This window comes from Nyctibius grandis, chromosome 9 (assembly GCF_013368605.1).
Source record: "Nyctibius grandis isolate bNycGra1 chromosome 9, bNycGra1.pri, whole genome shotgun sequence".
NCBI lineage: Eukaryota > Metazoa > Chordata > Aves > Nyctibiiformes > Nyctibiidae > Nyctibius > Nyctibius grandis.
The window spans coordinates 43,585,382-43,609,140 of record NC_090666.1 but is presented as its reverse complement, the minus strand read 5'-3'; the positions used below and the strand labels follow the sequence as shown (position 1 = coordinate 43,609,140).

At 41.2% G+C, this 23,759-nt stretch overlaps 1 protein-coding gene across 7 annotated transcripts in view; it reads right to left on the bottom strand.

Annotated features, from left to right (window-relative positions):
• The window catches only part of TANC1 (tetratricopeptide repeat, ankyrin repeat and coiled-coil containing 1), a 67,264-nt gene that overhangs the window by 42,557 nt on the left and 948 nt on the right, over window positions 1-23,759 (bottom strand). For 5 of the 7 annotated variants that reach the window (XM_068408278.1, XM_068408279.1, XM_068408283.1 and 2 more), the window contains exon 2: window positions 6,666-6,740. The exons of 1 other annotated variant lie outside the window; for it this stretch is intronic. In XM_068408278.1, coding sequence (XP_068264379.1) covers window positions 6,666-6,726 — 61 coding nt within the window. In that variant the 5' untranslated portion in view covers window positions 6,727-6,740. Of the gene's footprint in view, window positions 1-6,665; window positions 6,741-23,395; window positions 23,608-23,759 lie in introns of all 7 variants that reach the window. One more of the 7 variants, XM_068408276.1, reaches the window with a different exon arrangement.

The window sequence follows — 23,759 nt, the reverse complement described above, 5'->3', positions numbered from 1 at the left end:
CTAGGGCAGGATTTTTTTTTTTTTGGCTGTTTATATGTACATGGCATATATCACTGGAACCAGCTTCTGGGAAAAGACATTCACCACATTAAATACCCACTGCTCAGCAAAAAAAAGGAGTTTAAATTCTTAAATAACTGTCAACAGCTGCAGAAAGTGGGCAAAGCAACACAGAATAATGAAAAACAGCTCCATATTTTAAGCATGAAACAATGCTTCTTCTGTTACAAGATATTTTTAGAGTAACAACAAAAAGTCAAACTGAAGCTTGAAAGTATTCCAGTACAACTTCAATGTCCCAGCTAGTAGATATGTGCTTCATGCAGCACAAAGTCCCCTCGCACTTAAAAACTCAAATCCTGATATCATAGAGAGTTTGGACAGAAAAAGCCAATTGAATTTGCATATTTAGTTTTAAAATGCAAACTCATTTGCCAGAAGGGTATCTGAAGCTCTCGATACTCTCAGCTTGGTTACAAGTATATTAGTCAGATACAAATTTTTAATGAGACACAATGCAAGAAAGGCAGGGCTCAAATGTGCATTTAACAAAAGAAGTTCAGCTGACAGTCAAACCTTTACTGCTACAGGGAAGTAACTCTGAAAACACTTAATTTTATAATAATGATTAACTAGTGGGTCTTAATAAAAGATTAGGCCTTCTTGCATAGCAACTTTACTTTTATTTTAAAGTAGCAATTTAGTTGCCATTAGCAAAAGGAATCTGTGTCAGTGAACTGAAGCACATTTACATTTATCATTCCAAGTGCTGTGCGTCAGGCTTGTACCAGTGGCCTGTGCTAATGGGAAGGGAGAAAGCAAAACTAGAATGGCAGAACATCCTATGAGCGATCACAGCTCATGCCTTTGAAAGCTGTTTTGTTTTTCAAAAATAATATTAAGTATAATCTCAATGTCTTAATTATATCTGATCATACGTAACAAAAGGAAGACATTTCAGTTTCACAGATTTCATCCAATTTGTTTGGTATAAAATGTTGGTACAGAGCAAGGCACTCAAACAAAATATCTAAGAATATGCCAATCTACAACACAGCATCAATGCAGAAATAAAAGCACCCCCTCCATCCTAGCCTTCAAAACCTTTGCACACTCATATTTAGGTCAAAGATACTTACATAAAGATACTGGAATAGAAGAAGAAGGGAAACCAAAGGACACTAAGTCTCAAAAGAGTACTGTAAAAAATTAAGCCCGATCTACAGGAGAATCAAACAAGAGCCAAGCAAGATTTATTAACATGGAACTTTTTTGTAACCCAAATTAAAAATATCTGAAGACAATCGCTGGAAGTATGATGCATACGAACACATAAGCACTTCAATACCTTTTTTTTTTTCATCATCCAGAAATCAAAAACACTGATCTCATTTATCCCAATTCTCGCACTAGCGTGCTATTACACTCTAAACATTACCTTTGTTGTTGTCATAATAATTTGTCCCTTGTTATTTGAGCACTCTATGAATGCCTAACAAGCCTTTAAGCTGGAAAAACTAGAAGTCCCAACTACTTACCACATTAATTTCTACTGAAATAATGAAGTTTTCACACATACTGTGTATTACACTTGATGTTAAACTTCTGATGGGATTTCGTGCAGGGAGAACACTGCAAACTAAGCACAATACTTCCATTATTCATGTTCCTTCAGGCCTGATACTGGGTCAACAGAACAACAATGCTCATGCTACTAAAAAGCCATCTGAAATAAGTGAGCATGTTCTGTAGAAATTTAATATATGAGATTTTCTTTTCAAGTTGCAATAAATTACAAGTATTTTATATTGAATGGTCTTTTGCTTGGCAAGTGAAAAAAAAATGCTGATCCCCAGAATGCAGGGAAGTTGCTGGCTTTAGGACAGTTAAAGAAAGCAAACATAATTATATACTGCAAAGCAGCTGGCAGCATGTAAAACCAACAGGAAATACTAATACAAATCTCTCTGAAGCATTTTTAAGCATTTGAGATTGAATAGCTGAGTAGAACTTCTACTAGAACAATCATAATTAAGAAGTATTTTTTTTTTAATATTCTGAAGCTTATTATGTATATTCTCTGTAATGTCACCTCCTCATGGACACAGACAAGACTTGCAGGTAACCCTGCAGAACCTGAGTTCGAACAACAGTCTGCTGGCTCCGATTTCATGAATTGTGACGCTAAGATATGAAGTTTCTGTGCTGTACTAAAATAAAAAAGGTCAGCTCCTTCCAAGAGAGGCCAGAGGCAGAGAATCTCCCCGTGGCTACAGAGGTGAACTTAAAAACCTCAAGGAAAGAAACTGGGAAACACACAATCCACAGTCAGCTACGCAAACACCACAGGAGAGAGAGCAGGAAGAAATGTCCAAGGCAGTTAGAAAGAAACCCAGGGTAGAAATAACGACAAAGAGATGAGATCATCTTAAATCTAGAAAATTAAGTCCACTAACAAAACAAAGGCAAACGGCAAAGAACAAGTTACTAAAACGTGTGCCCTAAGCAGGAGTCAGAAGGACTGTGAGAGTCACGCTAACAGACTCCCAACCACGCTACGTCTGCCAGTTCTTACCAGGAAGACACCACCTAAGGAATCTCTAAGGACTTGGAAACTCTTTCAGTGTGTAAAGAGACAATATTTATTTGATGATAATAACCTGACAAAGAGGAGAAAATACCAAACTTTTACTTTGTTTCTGAGACTGAATGAAAACCTTGAGAAACAATGGGAAACGGAGAGTAACTGCTGTACATTTCCAGCTCAGTGTACACGAGGCAGTATAAAACCACAGCTTCCCTTCCAGGACACCCAAATTAATGTTCCTGTTTGCCCTCTTCCTGCTTGGTTCCAAATATTCACAAAATAGTTTTCTGTTACTCTAATGTGACAGGTGGGTTTTCTCCCCTTGAGTTCTGTCCTTTACCAAGTGTACACATCGCTTTAATGGACAGGAGGGGGACAAGACAAAACAAAAATCAACTTACAGATACGTATTTCCATACGACAGAAATAACACTGAAGGGGTGTAAAGACAGGGTGCTTCATACTGCAGAAAACTTAAAAAAAGCTGGGTGCAGAAAAAGCTGGATGCCTGGGCCAAAAAATTGGTTTGTTTGAAATTCTGTTCCTTTGGCACATCAGTTTGCCTAAATATGGTACCAACTACCTTGTCTTCAAATCCACATTTAGAAGTTTAGTAAGTTTTGTTTTGAAAAGTTGTTCTATGCATAAACATGCTGCCAACACCGCTTTCTTTTAATCCATGTTCACCTGTGTTTGCACACACTGGTATACAATCCTGCACGCAATTACGTACGTGCATGCTTCAACACACAGATTTGCTTCATTCAGATTTTACCTAATCCTACAACAGCCACCCACCTACCAACGCCTCCCAGTCACATCTAAATAAACCCATTTTAATACAGCAATTGTAGAATCAAGAATTATTACCGAAGCAACTGCAGGACCTGAGCCCAACTACGCACTGCTGGCGTGCTGCTGCTGGCGTAGCCTATGGTGCCATTTTTGCATCCAGTGAGATCCCCACATGACAGTCTTCCACCTGGTTAGGGCAGAAGCTGTTTACATAAAGACCCTCTACCAGTCTTTAGTGTAACACTTCAGTCCCTCTCCCAAAAGCACCAACACTAATTCTTGCAACTCTTTTTCAAGATAACCCTGAATTTTAAAAGTTATTAACAATTAACATACTCAGCAGCTAGATTTCAAAAATGTTATGTACATCTTCAGCTCTTAAGCCCTTGTGTCCGGGCAAATGAGGAAATTCTAACATTAAAAACCATACAAGCTATTTTTAAAAAGAGTCCTAATTTCTTTTTGTTCTTTAACCCTTTTACAGACTTTTTAATACTACAGTTGTGCCTTCAATCCAGAAAAAAAAAACATTCCTATTTGCACTGGTTCCGCAAGGCTAGCGGATGTACAACCAGTAAGACACAGTCAATGCACAAACAGGAAGCTCTATTCAGTAGCACAGGAACCATCCCACTCGGACGGGAACCACGCAGGCTTCCAGGCGTGCCTTTGATGCACAAGTAAACCCACGGGACAACTGGGGTTACTTCAGTTTAAGAATAAGCTACTGCAGTTTAGCTTAATCCTCTTCCCGTTTGACTTCAGCTGGAGTGACACAACCACGAGCGGCCAGGACAGAGCTCTCAGGAGTCACCGCTCTTCAGCTGCAGTCCAACACCTCGACGTCCCTCCTGCCCACGGGCACACAAAGGACGCCAGATTTACCCCTGCACCTCAGCAGACGTTTGCAAGCACATTCATACAGCCGATTCTGAAACGGCTACGGCAGCCCAAGATTTTACTACCTCCCAGCTGTCCAGCATCATTCCTAACTGGGTATATACTGGAAGAAGATCACAGGAGTCTTCCTCATCAGGCTCAGTTTGGCACTACCAAGCTGCGCTCTCTCGTCTGCTTCCTGCTGCATTCTGAAGCTCTGCAAAACCAGAAAACTTTTCCAAAGCTTCATCAGCAATAAAAAAAATCAGACCTACACGCCCACAAAGCTGAGAGAACCATCTGAATTTACTACTGCATTACTCTTCTAAATGGTGGCTAGAAGGATGGGTGTTTCCACCTTAACTGTCTCCAGTCAGCTTCCATCAGCAGCACGCACTGTCACTCTCTTCATAGCTCTTCAGAGAGCAGTAAATTTTAAAAGCTGTTGTTATTAAGGACCTGAAGGGCCTTGAAATGGGACAACTCTATAATTAAAAAAATTTCTATGTCTCATTGTTTGGAGTTTAAGGACCAGGGAGAGGAGCAAGCAAAAAACAAGCTCTACAAAGACCAATGTTCTGTGCCTTGCTTCACATCTTCTCTAAATGCTGAGAAATGTCTTGCAGCTGAAAGAACTGGAAGGTCCTTTGGAACAAAACAGAAAACTATTAAACTGGACACAACTTTACAGGAAGTCCTGGATGTAACACAGAACAGAATGCACACGTTTCTTTTCAAACTTTTCACATCATCTTCAAAATAAGCCAAAATCTCTAGAATCCACTGTATAAATTAATTACTTCCTTTTAAAAAGCAGCTCTCGCACTCCTCCTTACTCTAGCTGTCACCAGCCAGGCATTATTCACCGATTTTTCCTAATACTTGGTTTCTGTATCATTTAATTCACACAATGAAACTCTAGAGCTTTGCTTAAAAAACAAAACAAAACAAAAAACCCCAAACCAAAAATGAAACCAAAAAAACTCCCCTTGGTCTTCAGAAATACAGCAGCGTTGTAGTTGTAAAAACAAAGGGAGAAAATCCTTTCTTTTGCACACATTAATCCAGACAAATGTGATGAGATCCTACAATAAAAATAATATGTGGGTTTTGACCTGAAGGAAAAAGGCTTTTCAAGCTCCAGATTTTAATCACAGCCTGGTCACAGCTCTGTTCCAAACAGCCTGATTTTCCTTTTGAGCTTAAACCAATTTCCATCTAGCGTTTTAAGGAAAAATGTACCAATGAAAGCCTCACCACAGGAATCTTTAGCCCACTATGTTTAAACAACTCCAGCTGGTAACTTCAAGTCAGCAGCACATACAAAGTTAACAGGATGCCTTTCGTCGTGCTCTGGGATCACTTCGGTGCATCTTTGATCTAGTGTCAATGTTTGTTCTTTTCAGGATAGCTCTCACCACTCAGTCACTTAGAAAGAAACCGTGCTAGAGTGCAACTTCAGGAGACCACAAGAATCTCCTGAAGAACACCTCACCTGCCAGATGAACACAGCACTGCTTTTTGCAACAGAACACTTACACCCTCTCCTTGCAGGACTCAGTGTAACTCAGTACAGTTTAAAAGCTGCAATGACAGACACGTATATAACTTGCTTGTCAAAGAAAATACAACTGCGTTGTTTTAGAGGTCCTGACAAGTGTGAAGGTGGCAGTCTATACCACATTCTGTATGTAATATGGTAAAGAAATATTTGTTTTTACTTCTTTTTTTATTTTGGGAGTAATAAACTTGTGTTGCCAAAGAGCATAAATTCACTCTTATAGATAATTTAGGACCTAATGCATCAGAAAATCAGCTGTATTAGTCTACATTAATAGTCTGAAGTGAAAAACCGTGCAGAAAAGGTAACTGTCAGGCAGGTCCATTAGCTTTCTAGCCATTGCAGCAAAGATTTCAGCATCACTTGCACAGAACAGGCAGGTTTAATACTCAGCCACCAACACCTGCACTTCTGTAACTATTACTCCTTCTCAAAGGGCACTGCTGGTCCTTCTCTGCCCTCGAAAATAGCAATTAAGAGTTCTTAGTTACCCTTCTTCCTGAAAGGCAATACAGATAAGTAGTGGCCTACTAAACTTACAATTAATAGTAAAATAAGCTTTATTTTTTAAAAAGTAAAATTTGTGCTTTATTAGTTGTTACCTTCAAAAATCTCTGTAGTGAAAGCAAAACCTAGAACGTGATAGAAGTTTGATAATAAACTTAAAAACTTTTCAATAAATTTATTTATTGTCAATAAAATATGATGGCCACAGAGCCCCCTGCAGCCGGCATCAGCAGCAGGAGCCACCCGCTGCCCCCGAGATGGGCATCGCTGCTGCAACACAACACATTCAATTGCACAACTCATCTACGTTATAAAATACTTGATTAATATTCATACCTGAGTCTTTCTTGTTCCCTTTTCCACCCTCTCGGCTCTTTTTTAAAACTGCCTTTAACATTTTAAATGTTGCTCCTAAAGGATAATGGAAAGAAACAAAAACAAACGCAACATTAATAACGTCCATTCGCACAAAACTGAACAAAGTAAAAGACAGGATCAATACAAATAAAACAGTGATGCAATCAGAAGAAACTTTTTGGTAGTTACATTTTTTACAACGTGGCTTGGCTCAGTAAAGTCCTGATGCACAAGGAAAGTTTTAATACTGGAGTTCACTGTCTTCTTATACAAAAAATAATGCAGCATTCTCCACATTCCACATCTAATTAAGGTTATAAGGCTAAACCTGTGTAAGGTGCTGTAAGACACTCCAGCGAAAATAAAGCAGGCTGCAGGTCCACCTCCTGACCAGAGTCCATCAGCACAGCAGGGGAGCAGGACACGCCAGAGACCTGCTGCCAGCTGGAGACTCCGAGCCGCGGGAGCGTGAAACAGGCGGGTGACAACGGGACACGGCACCACCACACAACTGTCCTTACCTCCGCGCAACGCACCGCTGAGCGACCCAGGGAAAGCTGAACAAACCCCCTAAATCGCTGCGCTGCTACGTGCGTGCCCGTGTGCCCACGTACCCACGCCTGCGAGCAAAGCACTTCTGCCTTCCACATCTCAAATCTAAAAGCCAACCTCAAGTGAGCAGCAGCTGCAGATTTCAGAGGATTATTAATTATAAGAGAAATATATCTGGGATGTAAAGCTGGAAGACAGTTAAGTTGTTTCAGATAACTGTCTTCAGTTACAAAGCAAGGAAAATGGAATGAGAAGGATTATGAAGAGCACTTCTTTCTCAAAAAGCTTTCTGGAGCATCTATAAATTCTAATTGCATTTGTTTTCTCTATTGAAAAATTCCAAAGATGTCTCATTTAAGAAAACTTGCAGTACAGAATACGCAATAAGAAGGAAAAAAAAAAACGAGTAACCTGACTATGCTGTCTTATGTAACGGATTGCCACGAAAACCACATGCAATCAACAGGAAAAGGAAAAAACTTCCACCCAAAACCATACAGATTCTTTAGAGAGCTCACTTCTTTTTACGAAATAAAGCAGAAAAAGAAAACTCAGTACAACGGAGTTCTTGAGCCTCTACGAACGACCTGAAGCACGTACAGCTGACACCACCCAGGACACGGGAGGTTCCCGGAGCCGGTCCCACAGTCAGCGCACAGACCCCGGGGCAGCTCCACGCGGGCACCGCCGGGCACACGATCGGCCGTGTCAGGCGGCAGGGTAACACCTCGAGCTGTGCCCAGGAGTTACACTCCTGGCTATCACGCACCAGAGGGCAAGCAGGCAGCCAACGCACCTCCGTCTGTGCTCTGCATCTCGGGAGACGTATCTGCTAAGGGTGACACGCAGGGAAAAAAAAGATGCTCTGCTAATACTATCTCTGCAAACCACAGGAGTGAAGCAAGTCCTGCAGTATTTTCAGGTGTTTCCCAAAGAATGGAATCTAAGCAGCCCTCTCCAGTTTCACCATTAAAAAAAATTGTAAAAGCCCACAAAAACACCCCCAAAACTGGATCATCTAACTGAAAAATTAAATAAACTAAACACCAAAGCAAATTATGATTATTTATGGAATACAAACCATCAGATTCTGAAAGTAAGCATCAATGACTACACTACAATGTGGAATGCCAACTGGGATGAGCGAAGTGGTTTTTTTAAACACATACTCTATGCACTTATAATATCAGTGACTCGGTACCAACTGTATTCTATGTGCCAGCTCTCAACACATCTGTCCAGCAACGTAGAAAAGGCTGGACTGAAAGGACACGGTTAACGACACTCCCCTGAACAATGCCCAATTTTTTGAATATAAGAAAATATCTCCTAGAAGTCAACCACAAGATCATGAGAGGGAAAAACTAAATGCAACATGAGGAAACACTCTCCCTTCCTCGCTTGTCTGGATGAGCCAGATACAGAGATAATCCACAACAGCAAAGAATCTTCTGAAATTAACCAACAGCACTGACAACTAGAGAAAGAAGTTTAAAACGGAACAACCTGAACCCAACTTTAACTGCAGCCCTGGTTACTTCCTTCTAAACACCACATATTCATGTTCCCCAACAGCCACTTATCGAGGGGATGAGACAGACAGCCAAGTACTGTATCTCCACTCTCCCTCATCATGTGTGCTCCCCAATTGTTTTCCCTTTCCCAGTGTTTATGCCTTCCAGCTTCGCGAAGGAAAAAAGCAGCACCTCTCCCTTACACAACAGCTTCCACAAAGAGCAGTAACGAGGGAACACGGCAAGTCACGTCCTCAGGTACACTGTTACCAAAAGGAAGAGTGACTTTTCTGAGAGACTCGGACATGGTCAGGTGGAAACAGCCCATCTGATGACATGAGGAAATAAATCACTTATTAAATTGTATGAAGACCAACACTGCCTCTAAAACAAAGTCAGTCATCAATCCACTGTCTGGTACTACCAAGGCCTCCGGAGGAGTCTCCGTCCCTTCGTGGGCACCAGAACTCAGATGTGGATCAGGTGGAGGGAAGGGAGAGGATACCACCAGGGATCAGAGGTCTAGACACTGCAACTTAGGAGACTGAAAAGGCTGGTTGTTTTTAAGAGCAGAAGACTTGAGGGGAGACCTAACTACATCAGCCTGTTATATATTTTAAGACTGTTACACAGAAGGGGACGATCTATCCTGTGTATGAACTCTTGATAGACCAAGTAATGTGAGTCTCCTTTGCAGCAGACAAAATTTAGCTTGGACACTAAGAAAAAACTTCCTAGCAGTACAGACAACAAATTAGAGGAAAACTGCCCGTCCACAAGGAAAGAGTGGAACATTTATCTCTGAAACAGACATCTGCCAGGAAAAAAACCCCACCACACAACGCGGGGTTGTGGCTGGAGTGCGAGGTGTTGGGCTGGGGATGAAAGATCCAGACAAGTTAATGAATTTCATTGGCATGACACAGCTGTCAGTGGATGGGGACAAAACCAAAACAACAACCACAAGACAATCCATAAACCTCACAAGCTTCTGCTTCAGGCGTGAAAAGAGTGTAAACTTTAAAGCTTATTGTTCTTCCAGTTCTATCAAAAGTTCTTTAATAATGGCAATCTTTCAGACGGATCAGATCTGTACGCTGAAGGATGCACCAAATGACCACTCAAAAGCCCTTCCCACACTTGTTTTCTGCGGTGACAGACTTCAGCCAAGAGGAATCTACAGACTACAAAAAAAGGTTCATTAGAAAGCTGTAACTAGGTATCAAACAGCTAGTTATGAAACTGTAGATAAGAAGAAAAAAAAACCTAAAGAAAGGGTTCAAGCTCTGAAGATTTAAGCAGCTTTCCGTTCTTTAACAACTGGTGTCTCTTACAGAAATTCAGTGCATGAGAAAGAACATAATTTTTTGATTAAATAGAGTCTGGGTTTTTTTGAGAAAGAGTCATGTGAACACTTTGTATTTTTAGAAATCAAATCCATCTTCAAACAGTATTAACAAATCAAGACCTTAAGTATCTTCCATAGTTTGAAATAGGTATGATGTAAGAGTGACTTTACATTTAAAATTATGTATAAGCATTATTTCAATTATTAGTTATTCTCATGTTACAGACAGCTAACTTTCCTCTATACCTGTGACATATTGACCTTTAATAGGAACCGAAAAAGGTATTTAAAAATACTACTTCTTATAACTGCACAAGATTAAAATTTACAGATTAAACAAAAAAAAGCTGCAATGGCTGTAAAACCACGCACGTCCAGCGTGCACCGCTTGTACCTGGGCTGTACAAAGTAATTCAAAGTGCTGCAGTGAATGTTCTTGCTCAAAGCCCAGGCTGCTCTGATGTTTTCTGCATCACACAATGGGTACAGCACAGCACTCTCACAGCACAGCTGCCAGGTACATTTCATCCCTATCAGCCAAGCTCCTAGAAGTCTTCATTGGTATTTCTTCTGGCAAACAGTGGACTGCAGCTCCGTTGTTCTCTTTGCCATGTTCTTGATCATAATTTTAAAAAGGATCTTTCTCATTTTAATACAAAACTGTTAAAAATCTGCCCTGACTCATCTCAAATCCTTCCAGCCACTTCACACCATAAGATACTGGTCCATGTACAAGTTTGAAAGTAACACAGACTTTGTGCTTCATATTCAGACACCGGTCACTTGTTCCAGAAACCTAGATATACAAATTTCACCTTAATATTGCAGTCTGAAGGTCTTACATTCTTTGGAACCCATTTTTACATATAATTGGACAGTTCCTTAAAATAAAAATCTTCTCAGCTCATTTTAGTACAGTGCAAATAAGGTAATTGTACTCAAGGGTATTGTAGCTTTTAGCATTACCAGCAGGCATTCACAGGTTCAGTCATTTAGTGAAGCAGTGCTCAGTCATATAATTCAAGGCTGAAACATAATGCATATGCAGAAGAACGGGAAGTCTAATTAGAGCTGCAGAGACATTCTTAATTTGGTATTCCCTAATTTCTGCCTGGCTTTGAAACATTTATGTTTCCTGTAAAATTATCCACTGTTGTATATTGTTGGTATGTTGTATGAGTGGGTTATTTTCAAAGATCTGTCCAGAAGAGTTCATCATCAATAAACCCATCCTACACGGTACGTAACTACCTGAGCTAATGCCTGTGAACTCCACATCTCCCTGCTCCCCAAAGTCAGGTTGTTCAGTCTCTCCGTATTTAAATCCTGAAAAACAGTTAGCATGTATTTGCAAAGCAATAAAGAGTGGAACACCTTAGTCATTCTGCCATTTGCACAGAAGTACGTAAGGACTTACCACCTTTCAGTGGAGGATTTATTAAACATGTACTTCGAAAAAAGCTGTATTTTAGAAGTGCATTTTGTATTTTGTAAATATCCCCAGATTAAGTCCTAAGGTTTGCAGAAAACTTCATTTAGTCACAACTGCTTTAATTTCCTTTAAATGCATCAAGAATTTTATTGTTTACACACAGAAAAGTTTCAACATTTTGCTTTTCTGGCAAATTCAAATTCCTTTAGCTTAACTGTATTTATCAAACAAGAGTAAAACAATAACAAAAAAAATACTTAAAGCAGCAAGGTGCTACTGATGAACAGAAATCAAGACAAGACAGGATGTAAAACATCCTTTAAAATGACTACATTTTGAGCCATCAATGTCTAAGACTTTATTATAAACAGAGGGAATATTCCCAGATCTACGAGACTCCTACTTAAAGAATGAACAAAAACATTTGAAAACAAGAGAACAGTGGGGTTTACTTTTTTTTTTCCTAAGGTACAACTTCAGATGAGATGTGTTTCTTTTATTATTATTCAAATCCATGAATGAAAATGATAAAATAGATACACTGAAGAGGTCTGTCTCTGACCTCATACAATAAAAAAGTAAATGGCATATTTGATGTTTCCAATGGGCTCAACTTAGCCAAATCCAAACAAACTCAGTGAAGTTAAACAGCTATTATTGAAATATTTTTCTACAACACCCTGAACAATTATGGTCTTTACCCTTTGTAGATATTTATTATGCAGGAAGATCAATACAGATACAAAACTGACACGCTATATTACATTTGTTTCATTTGTTGCTCACTCAATAACCTAATTATTATTAACCTCACCTATGAGATAGCCCACATGCTCCCCACTCCTATCTGACACCCCTGAAAGCCATGCATCAATTTAACAGGAGACAGCAAAAGAACACCAAGGTTTCCAATTTGCTGCTCGCTTCTAAATAGTGGAATTATGCCCTGAAGCACTATTAAAATACAATGAAGGAGGTGAAAGATGAGGAAGCGTGAGAAAAACCTCATTATCACGTCAGCTATTAGAATGTGCTTTTGCAGTAGCTTTTTTCCCACCAGTCTGGTTCCAGATTTGACTTCCCAGATGTCACAGACGGACCCACTCTATCCCGCAATCACCCAGTTTTCTGCTATGCTCCTCTTTTACACTATTGCTGATTATTTTGGCCAGAGTCTCTAAGGACTGCCAACACAGGGGAAAAGACGGTCTCTTCACTTGACTGCCACACATAAATTCCTGGTCAGGTGCCAGACACTGCAGAGATGACTGTTCACCAGTGTTAAAGATTACTGCTCCCCAGCTACTTGTTACTTCCTTGAAGCGCTGAAGAAACGGATCTTGCAGTGAAGCAGATGAAGAGCACTCTCAAGTCAGAAATACCAGCTTTAAGGGTTTGAACTAACCTCAACGATGCAGCAATGATGCGGGTGAAGAATCATCAGTTCAGTCATTTGCCTGGCTACACGGGGAAAAGGAGCAGCAGTTGTCAAGATTCGCAGCTGTTGCTCAGATGAAAAATATCTGACCACAGATGAGATGTAGACAGATTTGTTTTTCCCTTTGTCTTCCTATTCTGCCGAGTCCCTCCCGAGAAGGCGCCAAGAACACAGCCTTCTACCATCTTCTACAGAATTTCCCCTTCCTTGTGTTATGACGTGCAAAAAAAAAACAAACAAAAAACCCCCCCCCCCCCCAAAATCCCAACAAAACAACCCTGCTTCTCATCCCTACTGAATTCATCAAATTTATCCTTGCTATTCAGGCTTCCTTCTGAACCTCACCCCGCTAGCTCTTGTCATTTAAAGATACTGCCAAACTCTTCAAAGGATCAACAGATGCACTGCACTCTCCTAGTCTCACCTCATTTAGCTTAACTCCACTCTTACCAGGGCTGTTTCCTCCCTTCAATTTTATCTTCAGGTATCACAGCAGTAAATTACCCTCTATGATTCCACTGCCTTTTATTTTTAAATGTAATGAATTATCTTTCCTCTCCTCCAGCTTTGCAAAACGGGGATTATGCTGCAAAACAAGTCTCTGCTTCAGGGGCAAGAAGAGGGTGGGTTGGGCGGGTGTGGTGAGAGCAGAATAATGAAGGGAGGGTAAGAGGAAGACTGCTCAACACTTCAGCAATAATCCTCACCTCAATAAAAAGGTTTCAAAAAGAAGTCGTCCCTCCTCTAAGTGGACGGTCACTATTTAGAGAGGTGTTCTGGAATGAAAGGTCACAAGGTTTAAAAAAAGTCCTGAGGAGACACCACTACGAGCATCCCGGCCAGCAACCCCTAGGAACCGGCGGGTGTCACAGACATAGCTTGCACCGAGGCAGGAGTGAGCAAAGGAAAATGAAATACAACCAGAGCCAGACTTTTTCCTTGCCTTTGTCATAACGGCTACGTTCACCCCATCTCTCTCCATCCTCCCATGTGAAACACAGAAAAAGTGACAAACCCCCTACTTCAAACTCGATTATGAAAGGGTAAAAACACTAGGCCAGAAAACTCATGGCTTTCCAGCTGGCAGCAGTGACACCCTGCACACACTACATCAGCAGAAAATCGAGAGCCTAAAACTAGATGAAAACTAGGTCAGAAACTGCCATTTCAGCTTTACCGGCATACAGAAAATTAAAGGACGACAAAAGTAACGCTAACCAAAATCCTGACCCAACTCATAGTAATCAAGTCTTATTTTACCCAACAGCTGTAAGCAGTGCTCTCCATAACGCACGGAAGACGAGGAGTGCAGAAATAAAATGTGCCTCGTGTGTTTTAACTGTCCTAGATACAGTCCTCATTTCCAGACAAACCTCAACAAGCTGCTTGTGAAACAACACCACGTTCACTCCAAACAGCCAGGAGTAAATGCAACGCAGAATGCACCCACCTTACGTTGCACAGGCTGCAGCTCAACCAACACAGTGGGCAAACCCACGTTCCTTCAGCCCACCACTCCACACTGCTGCAATTCCAGACACTGCTTCATGACCCACAAAACTGAAGACAGGACTGACCTAGCAAACTAAAAATGGGGACAGATAGCACGTTATCTACACTAAACGATCCCAGGATTTTAGCAGACTGGATCTCTGGACCATTCAGGCACTGTGCAGTTTCCAGTACATCCATTAGAAGAGCTGTTAGTCCCCCCGTTTCTAAAACAAGGCTCACAGGCAGCCCATACGGGTTAGTCTCTGCAATTTGTATTTAAGCAAGCTTTTTCTGCTCCTGTTAAACTACAGGTACTATTGAGGAATCACCATGGGCTAGAAAGCTAAGTGAGGGAAGAAGCAGAAGAACCAGGACAAGTGTCTAGAAGTGAAGGCTTCTTCCACCAGGAAAAAATGCTGAGATAGGTGACAGTCACTCTACTAAGGAATGTGAACTTGAAAACAACACTGAAATGAATCTCCAAGCAGAGGAGGCAGCAGTACAGCTCCCTGCAGGTTCTCCACGCTGGCACAGCATTATTTCTCTTACGTGCCAGCTGTTTTAACTTTCACTCCTACACTGAAACCACAGCTGCGTCCATTTCTGGATACTTTTACTGATACATTAAGGAAACTATACCAGCACAGCCATTAGCATTAACGAAGCACCATCGTTCCCATTCCAGCAAAGCAAACTGGCAAAGGAGGAGCCTTGTTGGCGTCACTGTGCGCTACAGGCCCTCCCACGCAGACCTGTGACAGCCACGGCCACTCCACTTCTCTGGCCCAGAGCTCCTGTTAACACAGCTCTGCTGCTCAGGGGTGGGAAGTGCCACCCTGCAGCTTAACTGTCCCTGACCAACTACTGCAATGAAAGATCCCCCTGACAAATCCAGCAACAGACAAAGCAAAGCTGTCGACGTCAGTATATTATCTCCACAACACAGACAAGGTGGCTTTTTCATGACCACAGCCACTTCCCAAGTTTCCAAGGAATCTAGTATGCCTGAGGTATTTTTTTTTAAAAAAAGGTCACACTAATACAGACAGCTGTATTTCCATGAACGTCGGTAAAATTGTGCTGATAAAACTCAAAGCTTTCTTCTATTTTAGTTCCTTATAATATCTAGTTCCAGATCTCCTGTATTCTTCATCCATCCTACCAGATTATTTTCAGGATTCTATTCTCTGCTTTTTCATGGAATTTTCCTCCCTTTCAAAAAGCAGAAATGGTCCCTCTCCTCCTGTTTTACTAACAATTTTCTCCTAACACTACTGGTCTCTATTTTAGACACTGATGTCCAACACACATGCATGTTCTGGTCTATTTTTTTTCCCCATGTCAGTTATTCTTAGAAATTCTGGGACAGTATGTTTTCTATAACCCCTAATCATAAAATACCTGATCTTGAAATGGCTGGAATCACAGCCACTCACTTTTGCCAGAAATCAAATGCAGAGCTCCATCCAAACTCTGTATACGAAGGACACATTACATACTTCCTGCTTCACAGGCCTAAAAATGGAGATAAACATATTTATTATTAAGTAAGCACTTTCGGAGGTTTTAATGCGACTTCTAAAATACATTACCCTGGTTTCAAATTGATGTTGATATTTTCTTCATTAGCATATCTACCTTCTAGCCTCTGTTACTAGAGGTAGAGTGGTACGTGTGCAACAACGTCTTATTTCCATTTTACTTAAGAGGAGCAATAACCAGTTTGCTCCAGGTCATAATGGGCGAGTCCTTACAGCGGACCCCTCTGGCCATCTTGTCTGCTCCTGCTGCGTCGTGCCAGCGCTGATACAGTTCTCTGTTTACTGAACCGCACTGCGGAGTCAGATGAGCAATGGAGATGACACAGGAAAACGAGCAGGATCTCGTGGCAGGTACAGAAGGAAGGAAAACCGCTCCTCTGAATCACAACAAACTGTTAGATTGGCTCAACTGTCTCCTGAAATCTCACCCGTAGGAATGTGGCAAAGCACAAATACCACCCATCACCCTCCCTACTTCCCGTCTCAAATCCTGGGATGCTGCCTTGTTCTGCCTCCTGTGAAATGTAAACCTTCCGTTTTTATTTACTTGATTATGCTATTTTATGGGCAAGACTCCGGCATTCTTCTATAGTATAAACTACAAGGAAACACTCCAACATCCACATTCTTCCAATTCCTTTTCCCTTAAAGCCCTTTTGGTTTTAATGTACAATGCAGCACCACCAAGAGACCTTGTTACAGTGTTAAAACGAGCTCTGTTTGAATATTTACGACAGGCAGTATCTACCACAACGGGCTCACAAGCAATCCCTCCAGTCCTGCCCCAACCCAGCACGTGTGTACTCTCTTTACACGAGGAGGCAACTGCAACCGCTGAGATTATTCACCTGAACTAGACACACGCTGTAGGTCAGCCCTAAGTCCACCACAGAGCTCCAACCAGGGACAAGAACATGCACGGAACATCCCAGAGTTTGCTCTTGAAGAAAAATTAAAGGCTTGTCTCTACAAGGGGAAAAGTGCTTCACATTCACACCCTGCCTCGTTCTGCAGTAACTCCCCGGCGTGGACAAGATCTTACATGCTCTTACCAAAAATATTAAATACCTGGCAAGCCCATATTTATTAAAATTTTACAGTTGTCCTATTGCTTTCAGTAATTAAACAGCCAAGCACCGCTAAAGCCTCCAACTCAGATGCCATAAAGCATTCCCTCCACAGGCAAGTGTCCAAAAAACTCCAAATTTAAATCCTCACAACCAAATTTGAACTAGTAGTGGAATACAAACTTGTATCCTTCAAAAAAATGAATTATTCATTAAAATCTTAGGGCTGTGTAAATCTTTACAAGGTTGCCAAGACAGTATACGCTGCCTCACCTTAACCTGTAATGGGATGCTTGCAAGTCCCATGCAAATCAAATGAGCTGAGTTCACTGATTTATGAAGAGAACAGATTAACATCAACAAGAACTCACTTAGCTCAAAATCCTGCAAACAAAAGAAAACCAGCAAAGAAATAAAATTCAATTTTTCTCCTGGGGAAAACTACGAATTTAAGAAATGAGGCTCAAGCAGGGCTCACTAAGGAGAAAAGCATTTGGTTCTCCTATTAGAAGACATGATGAAAATAGGAAGAAAAGAATCTCGTTCCTACCAGATAGAGGGAGAGCGTTAGATTTCTCAGATGCCAGCTAGCCAGGTTCTTGGAACACTTTGCCTACAACACGAGCTCTCTCAAGCAGCCCGTTTCCCCAGCGTGACCCAAGACGTAACTCCGGTGGCACACGCTGCTGCAGCCTTGGAGGAATCCTCTGTGCAGCCATGGGGCGGGGGGTAAGATAAAGAAAAAAGCCCTCTCCAACAAACCATGCAGTGTATCCCTCCAGTGCAGACTTTTACAAAGCTTTGAACTCTCGCAGAACAAAATAACTTCATGTCATTTTTGTCCTCCTTTCCATATTGTCTTTTAAAGACAAAGTGTAGCATTTCTGGCCAGGAAAAAAGAAACAACCCCACAACATTAATTAGATCTTTTTCCCCCAAATTTTCAAAACATCCTAGTACCTCTGAGTAAGCACAGAAATTTTTATAAGTGCTCCCGTCACTCATTGATTGACTTACTACAAATACATCTGGTCATGTACCACAAGTGGCATAAAAAAATAACCTAGAGAATAAACAAAAACTCTAGACACACCAGCTCAGTATTCCCAGAGTCTTAAATGTATCAATGAATTCCTGAACTGTACGTTAGTTGGGTACATCACGCTAGAAGGCACAACGTTCCCATACTCCATTCTACCTTTGCCAAGTATAGTTTATCTGAGGACAAAGTGAAGTTTTCCCCTGATGCCTTTTCGTTGCTGCTTGAACTTTTCAAAGTAATTCCTGCATGCACACAAAGATTCTGCATCACTAGTCAGGAAGTGCTGAAAGTTTTACATTGTCATAGCAAAACCATGTCTACACTTTGTGGCAGTAACATTCTTCCCTCTTTTCTTGAAACTTTCAGTTTCTGGCAAATATTGTAGAAAAATCCAGGAACTCAGTCCTTACTAACACCAAAAAATCCCTTTGTGATCTCAAGGGGAATTTAGCCCAGTGTAAAAGAGACCTTGAAGCATATTAACTAAATAATCAACTCAACTCAAAGGCATTTCTGGTGTAAAACACAAAAACAGTCTCCCTCCAAAATTCACATTAAGAATATTTTGTGTTTTGTCATTCTTGTTCAAAAACAACAACAACAAACCCCACCAAAAAAAAACAAACACAAAAAAAAGAAAAAAAAAAACCAAGCCCAAACCAAAAGCAACCCACACATTAAACTCTCTAGCAACCTCCATCTCATTTAAGCTTCAAAAAGCAAAGGTCATATTTTGCTTCTATTTATTCTTACTTGTATATTGTTCAAAGCCTAACTTGTTAAAGCATGGCCAGAAATACAGATCCTAAGGAAAGCACATCTGTTTACAAAGAAATGGGTTAGTTTCATTGTACATGGCTGAAAGAAGAAAAGCACAATTTTTAGACTACTCAAATTCTAGAATTTTTCCAGATAAAACCAAGCTGAAGCAGTTTACTCTGGACTCTGCCTTTTCAGCAATCAAACACCACAGATATTTAAGTGCAATAGCTTTGAATTTGACTTAGAACTACCAGCTTTTGACAAGTCATAGATATTTAATAATTAATACTTAATTATATTAAGCACATGGCAGCAAAGTTCCACCAGAACCTAATACAACATTTAAAGACGCAAAACTCTTCTGAACTAACCAGAGCTCCCCGCAGCCTAACTCCAGCCAGATAGCTGCAGAGTTCACATGTACACACAAACACACACATAAAAAACTTTCTTTCAGGGCGTTTCCTGTGCTGCTAACAAGTTCCAGCTTCTCTCCTGCTGAATCTAAAGTTAATCAAGACCAAGATCAAGTCTTAAAAAAAAAAAAAAGGGCCAAAAAACCCCCCAATAAACCAAAAATAAACCAAAAAAAACAACCCACACCATACACACAACTTCAACGCACTGCAGCAAACATTTTACAGGCACCTTTGTTTTTAAAGTTGTTAATTATCAAACATATGAAACATGCAGCAAACAAGCAGCAGCCCCTCACGCCCTTTCGCCCTACACATTCCTGAAATGGCACTTCATACGCTAAGGTACGGATCACACAAGCACCAATAACAGTTGCTAATTCAATAACCGTACGTAAAAGTGAGTGACCTTCACAGAGGAAGGCAGAAGCCCCACCAGCAGCCGAGGCTCCCCACCACGGCCCAGCGAGCTTTGCTGTCTGAACCGGGGGACTAACGACGGCAGCAGCTTGGGTTAAGCCAAAAACTCCTTACAAAGTCTTAGACTTTGGTACAAACATGCTAATTCTTGAATATTTTAATTACAGATTTGTCTGAGCTAGATAGGGGGAATATGCAGGTAGAAGGGAAAGGGTAACACACAACTAGAAGCGAGGGAGGTTCAATACTCAAGCTGCTGACTCCAGCCACCAACTCGCCTGTTCACGCACCACCGCTGTCCCACGATGCGTTTGCCAACGTGGCTCCTTCCTGAGACCACCCACACGGGCCATTCCTACTCCATCCATACAACTACTCCACTTCCCACGCAACACAGTACGTGTCATACATTCACCTTGCACATTTTTGTTTTTTTTTTTTTTAAAAAAAAAGGCGTTAAATTTGAGTACTACTTGGATTGCTGATCAGAGGGCAAGCTCTGCTGTGGGCCAAAATGAGACCACGAGCAATTCTACTGTAGGCTAAGGAGTTTTTTCTCTTTTAACTCCACCCTGCATTTTATAGATCTAAAACATGGAAATCTGTATTTATTGGAAATTCACAAGTTCTATCTTTAAAGCAACACCATGAATTTAAGGCAGCTGATAAAAAACGCACAGAGAGATTCAAAATAAAGATCTATAGCTTTGGACCTTCCATGGTTACAGTATTTAAGATCACTAGAACTCTAAGTTGCATCTAGTTTTCCAATTTCATACATGTCTAGGTACAGCTGAATTCGCCACGGCACATGAGGAAGAACTAGATGACTTCAAGATCAGCCCTATTCCCACAATTATTTTGGTCATCTGGACTGCACAAGTGCCTGAGAAGCACTTCACAAAGCAGTGCTTCACCAAGCCAGTCACCACGCAAACACTGAAAGACCATAACCCCTACACCTGTTGACACAGAGTATTTACAGAAAAAGGTCAAACGTGCAATAATTTATTGAGCATTGCCACCAACTTCAACATCAAGATCCTAAAAGCAGCTCTTGATTTGACCTCCAGGACATTTAAATCTCTGCTAACAGCTATGCACTCATTTACTGGTGTCACTGAAGTGATCCCCGCTTAAGACCCAGCCTGATTCTCAAGCTGAAAGCATTATGTACTCTGTGAAACCCAGCGAACTGTTCTCTGTGAGCACTTAAGAGCTGACATCCCACACAACAAGACACCAAAGAGGAGACACTTCAAATCCGGCAAGCTGGCTGACCTGCAAGGTGTTTCATCCAACAAGCTAGTGGAACTTCTGTTGTCAAACCGGCCCCCTCATTAGAAATTATTATTCCAGATCGAGAAAAGAAAATAAGTGAAATACTAAACTGGGGATGGCACTACCTCAGGAAATAAAGCGCATACTCCAGTCACGCCATGGAGAAATAACTCTAACAGACACTTCTTATTACCTGGCCTTCTGCTGCCAGACTCTTATCAATATTACTGAGGCACAGGAGCATCTCCATGCATTACAGAGGGAGGCCAAGCACTGCAGCTGGGATATTGCAAAGTTTAATATTCCAGTACCAAAGTGCCTTTATAGGTTAGGCCTATATTAGGCCCTATTAACGGGCCTCCTCTCGGTGAGTGAAGGTGAGGGAACAAAAACAGAATCCCTGAAACACGGCAAGAGAAACAGGACGTTTGAAAGTTAAAGTCATTAAGTTAACATGAACCACAATACATTTCAAGATGCAGGAGTGACGAGGATGAATGAAAAAGAAGTCTACACAGTGACGCATCACCTACACAGCACAGAAATCTGAAATAACTACAAAGCAAACTCTGCAGGATTAGTCTCTTTTTGAAGCTGAAAGATGGGCAGGGAGAAAGCAAAAGGGCATTTTAGCCGTGATAAGGGATCAAAGGCACGCTGTTTTGCTGGAGCACAAAACTGGATGCCAGAAAAACTGTGTTCCGGTTCAGATTCTCCCTACTCAAAAGTTTCTAACAGTGGTGCCTCCTATACACAAACATATTTTTAAAAAATAAGACCTTAAGCATTTGTTAGGCCATATGCTTTTTTCCTTTTCCCTTGCCACAGCTCTGTGAAAAATAAACTCTCCAACCTCCATGTTAAGTCTTGGGAGCTGAAAGAAACCAAAAGACATGAACTAACCCAGTTTTCTAAAACCTTACCCACACACAAACCCCAAAGCTGACCATTCTCTGTTTTTCTGGAAAACATGAAGATCCAACTCCCAATCGAGCTCGAAATACCAATTTTTAGTCAAAACAGCATCTCTACAGAAAAATCTTAATTTTAAAACCATTAACATAAATTTCAACTTGCAGATGTTTATGTGTGTCATTACAAATAAGCAACAGATCAGGCTGATGTTCCTACACACACCCTAGTCTGAAGACTTGCTGATTAATCTTTCATCTTCAAAGAAAGGTTTCATCTTGATGACAGTAAGAGGTTCAGCTAAAGAAAACCAGAACACCTCTGCTAAGACTGCTTAGCTGCTTCAGAAGTATACACTCAGATCACAGAGTTGCTATGGCATCAACTTCAGGACTGTGGTCAGACACACAAAATGTCTTTTTCCTCCAGACTGTTATGGGAAGCTGAGCAACTTTGGCCAGGAACCAAATATGTTTTGGCTCTAAAGGAGACAATTCATCACCATTTGGACATTCCAATGGTTAGCTAAACTGAGAGAGCAAGACAACCAGCACTTTAGAGCATCCATGTAAACCAAGCTCTAAATACACTGCCCTAGCAGTAGCAAAAAGAAATTGTATTTGCGCTACCTTGTTTACGAGCATCACTTAATAACATAATACTATTTTTCCAGCACTTAACTGTCAGATCAGAACAAATGGGAAAGGTTAAGTTTTGGCAGCTGCATATCGAACTACAGTGGGAGGAAATTCCGTAGGATCCAAGGCATCACATTTATTTCCCTTATTCCCTGGTATTTTTAATGTTATAAGCATCAGGCTATTTTTAAGCAACAGCTATCAAAATGAGAGCTAACATAGGACTTTCGCACGTACTGAATAATCCTGCAGAACTCTGAAGTGGCCTGGATAAGACATTTAACACGCTCTAAATCAGCACACCTCTTGCAAACCGTTCTATACCCAGCAATCACAGAAGCCCAAAGCAAACCTCCCACGGCCCCAGCTGTTAGCTTTCCAAACAGCAAAGCAGCCACAAAACACAACCTCTGAGGGAGACCACACGAATGCCGCTTTCACACTGCCCGAGAGAGGGGGTACAAAGCAGAGGACAGGGTCCAGGGGACCCACTCAGTATCACGCTGACGCAGATCTAACCCCTCTTTTTCCACCCCCCCGAGGCTCATCCTCACAGAAGGATGTCTCCAGTTACATTCTATTTTTTATAACAATGATTTAGGACTCAGTTTACTCTCTGTCCAATAAACATGCATTATGAGGCTGGGGCAAACAATAACCGACATAACACTACAGAGAAATGAGAAATCTTTAGAAAGTATATTATAAAATACACAGTTACTATACATTATTAGTAACTCACATATTAAAAGACAAATCAAATTATCATTTTATTCTTGAGATCACTGCAGACAACACTGATGACCACAAGGGCAGGACCTTCTACTTTAGCAGTCAAAACAAGGTCATTACCAATGGACACACGCGTGCCCCCACGCCATGCATTCCAGTCTAAAAAGGTGAATAGCTGAGCATCTCCCTTCTCGCCAGCTCTGCCCAGGACACCACAAGCGGGTCAGCCACACACGGCTGTCCTTGCCATATGCCTTGACTTTCGCTGCCGTGCCATTCATGACACAGTCGTGGCATGTTTCCTGTTCTTAGCGGGGTCTTCTTCACATTTACTGTCAAAAACAAGTCACCACAAAGAATTCGAGCCTTCCTGAAAGCAAGATTTTTTTCACAGAATCTTTACCGATAAAGGAATGAAACCTGCCCTGGTCACAGAACCGTGCAAGGACGCGCCGGGGAGGCGGAAATCCCGGCGGCGCAGACA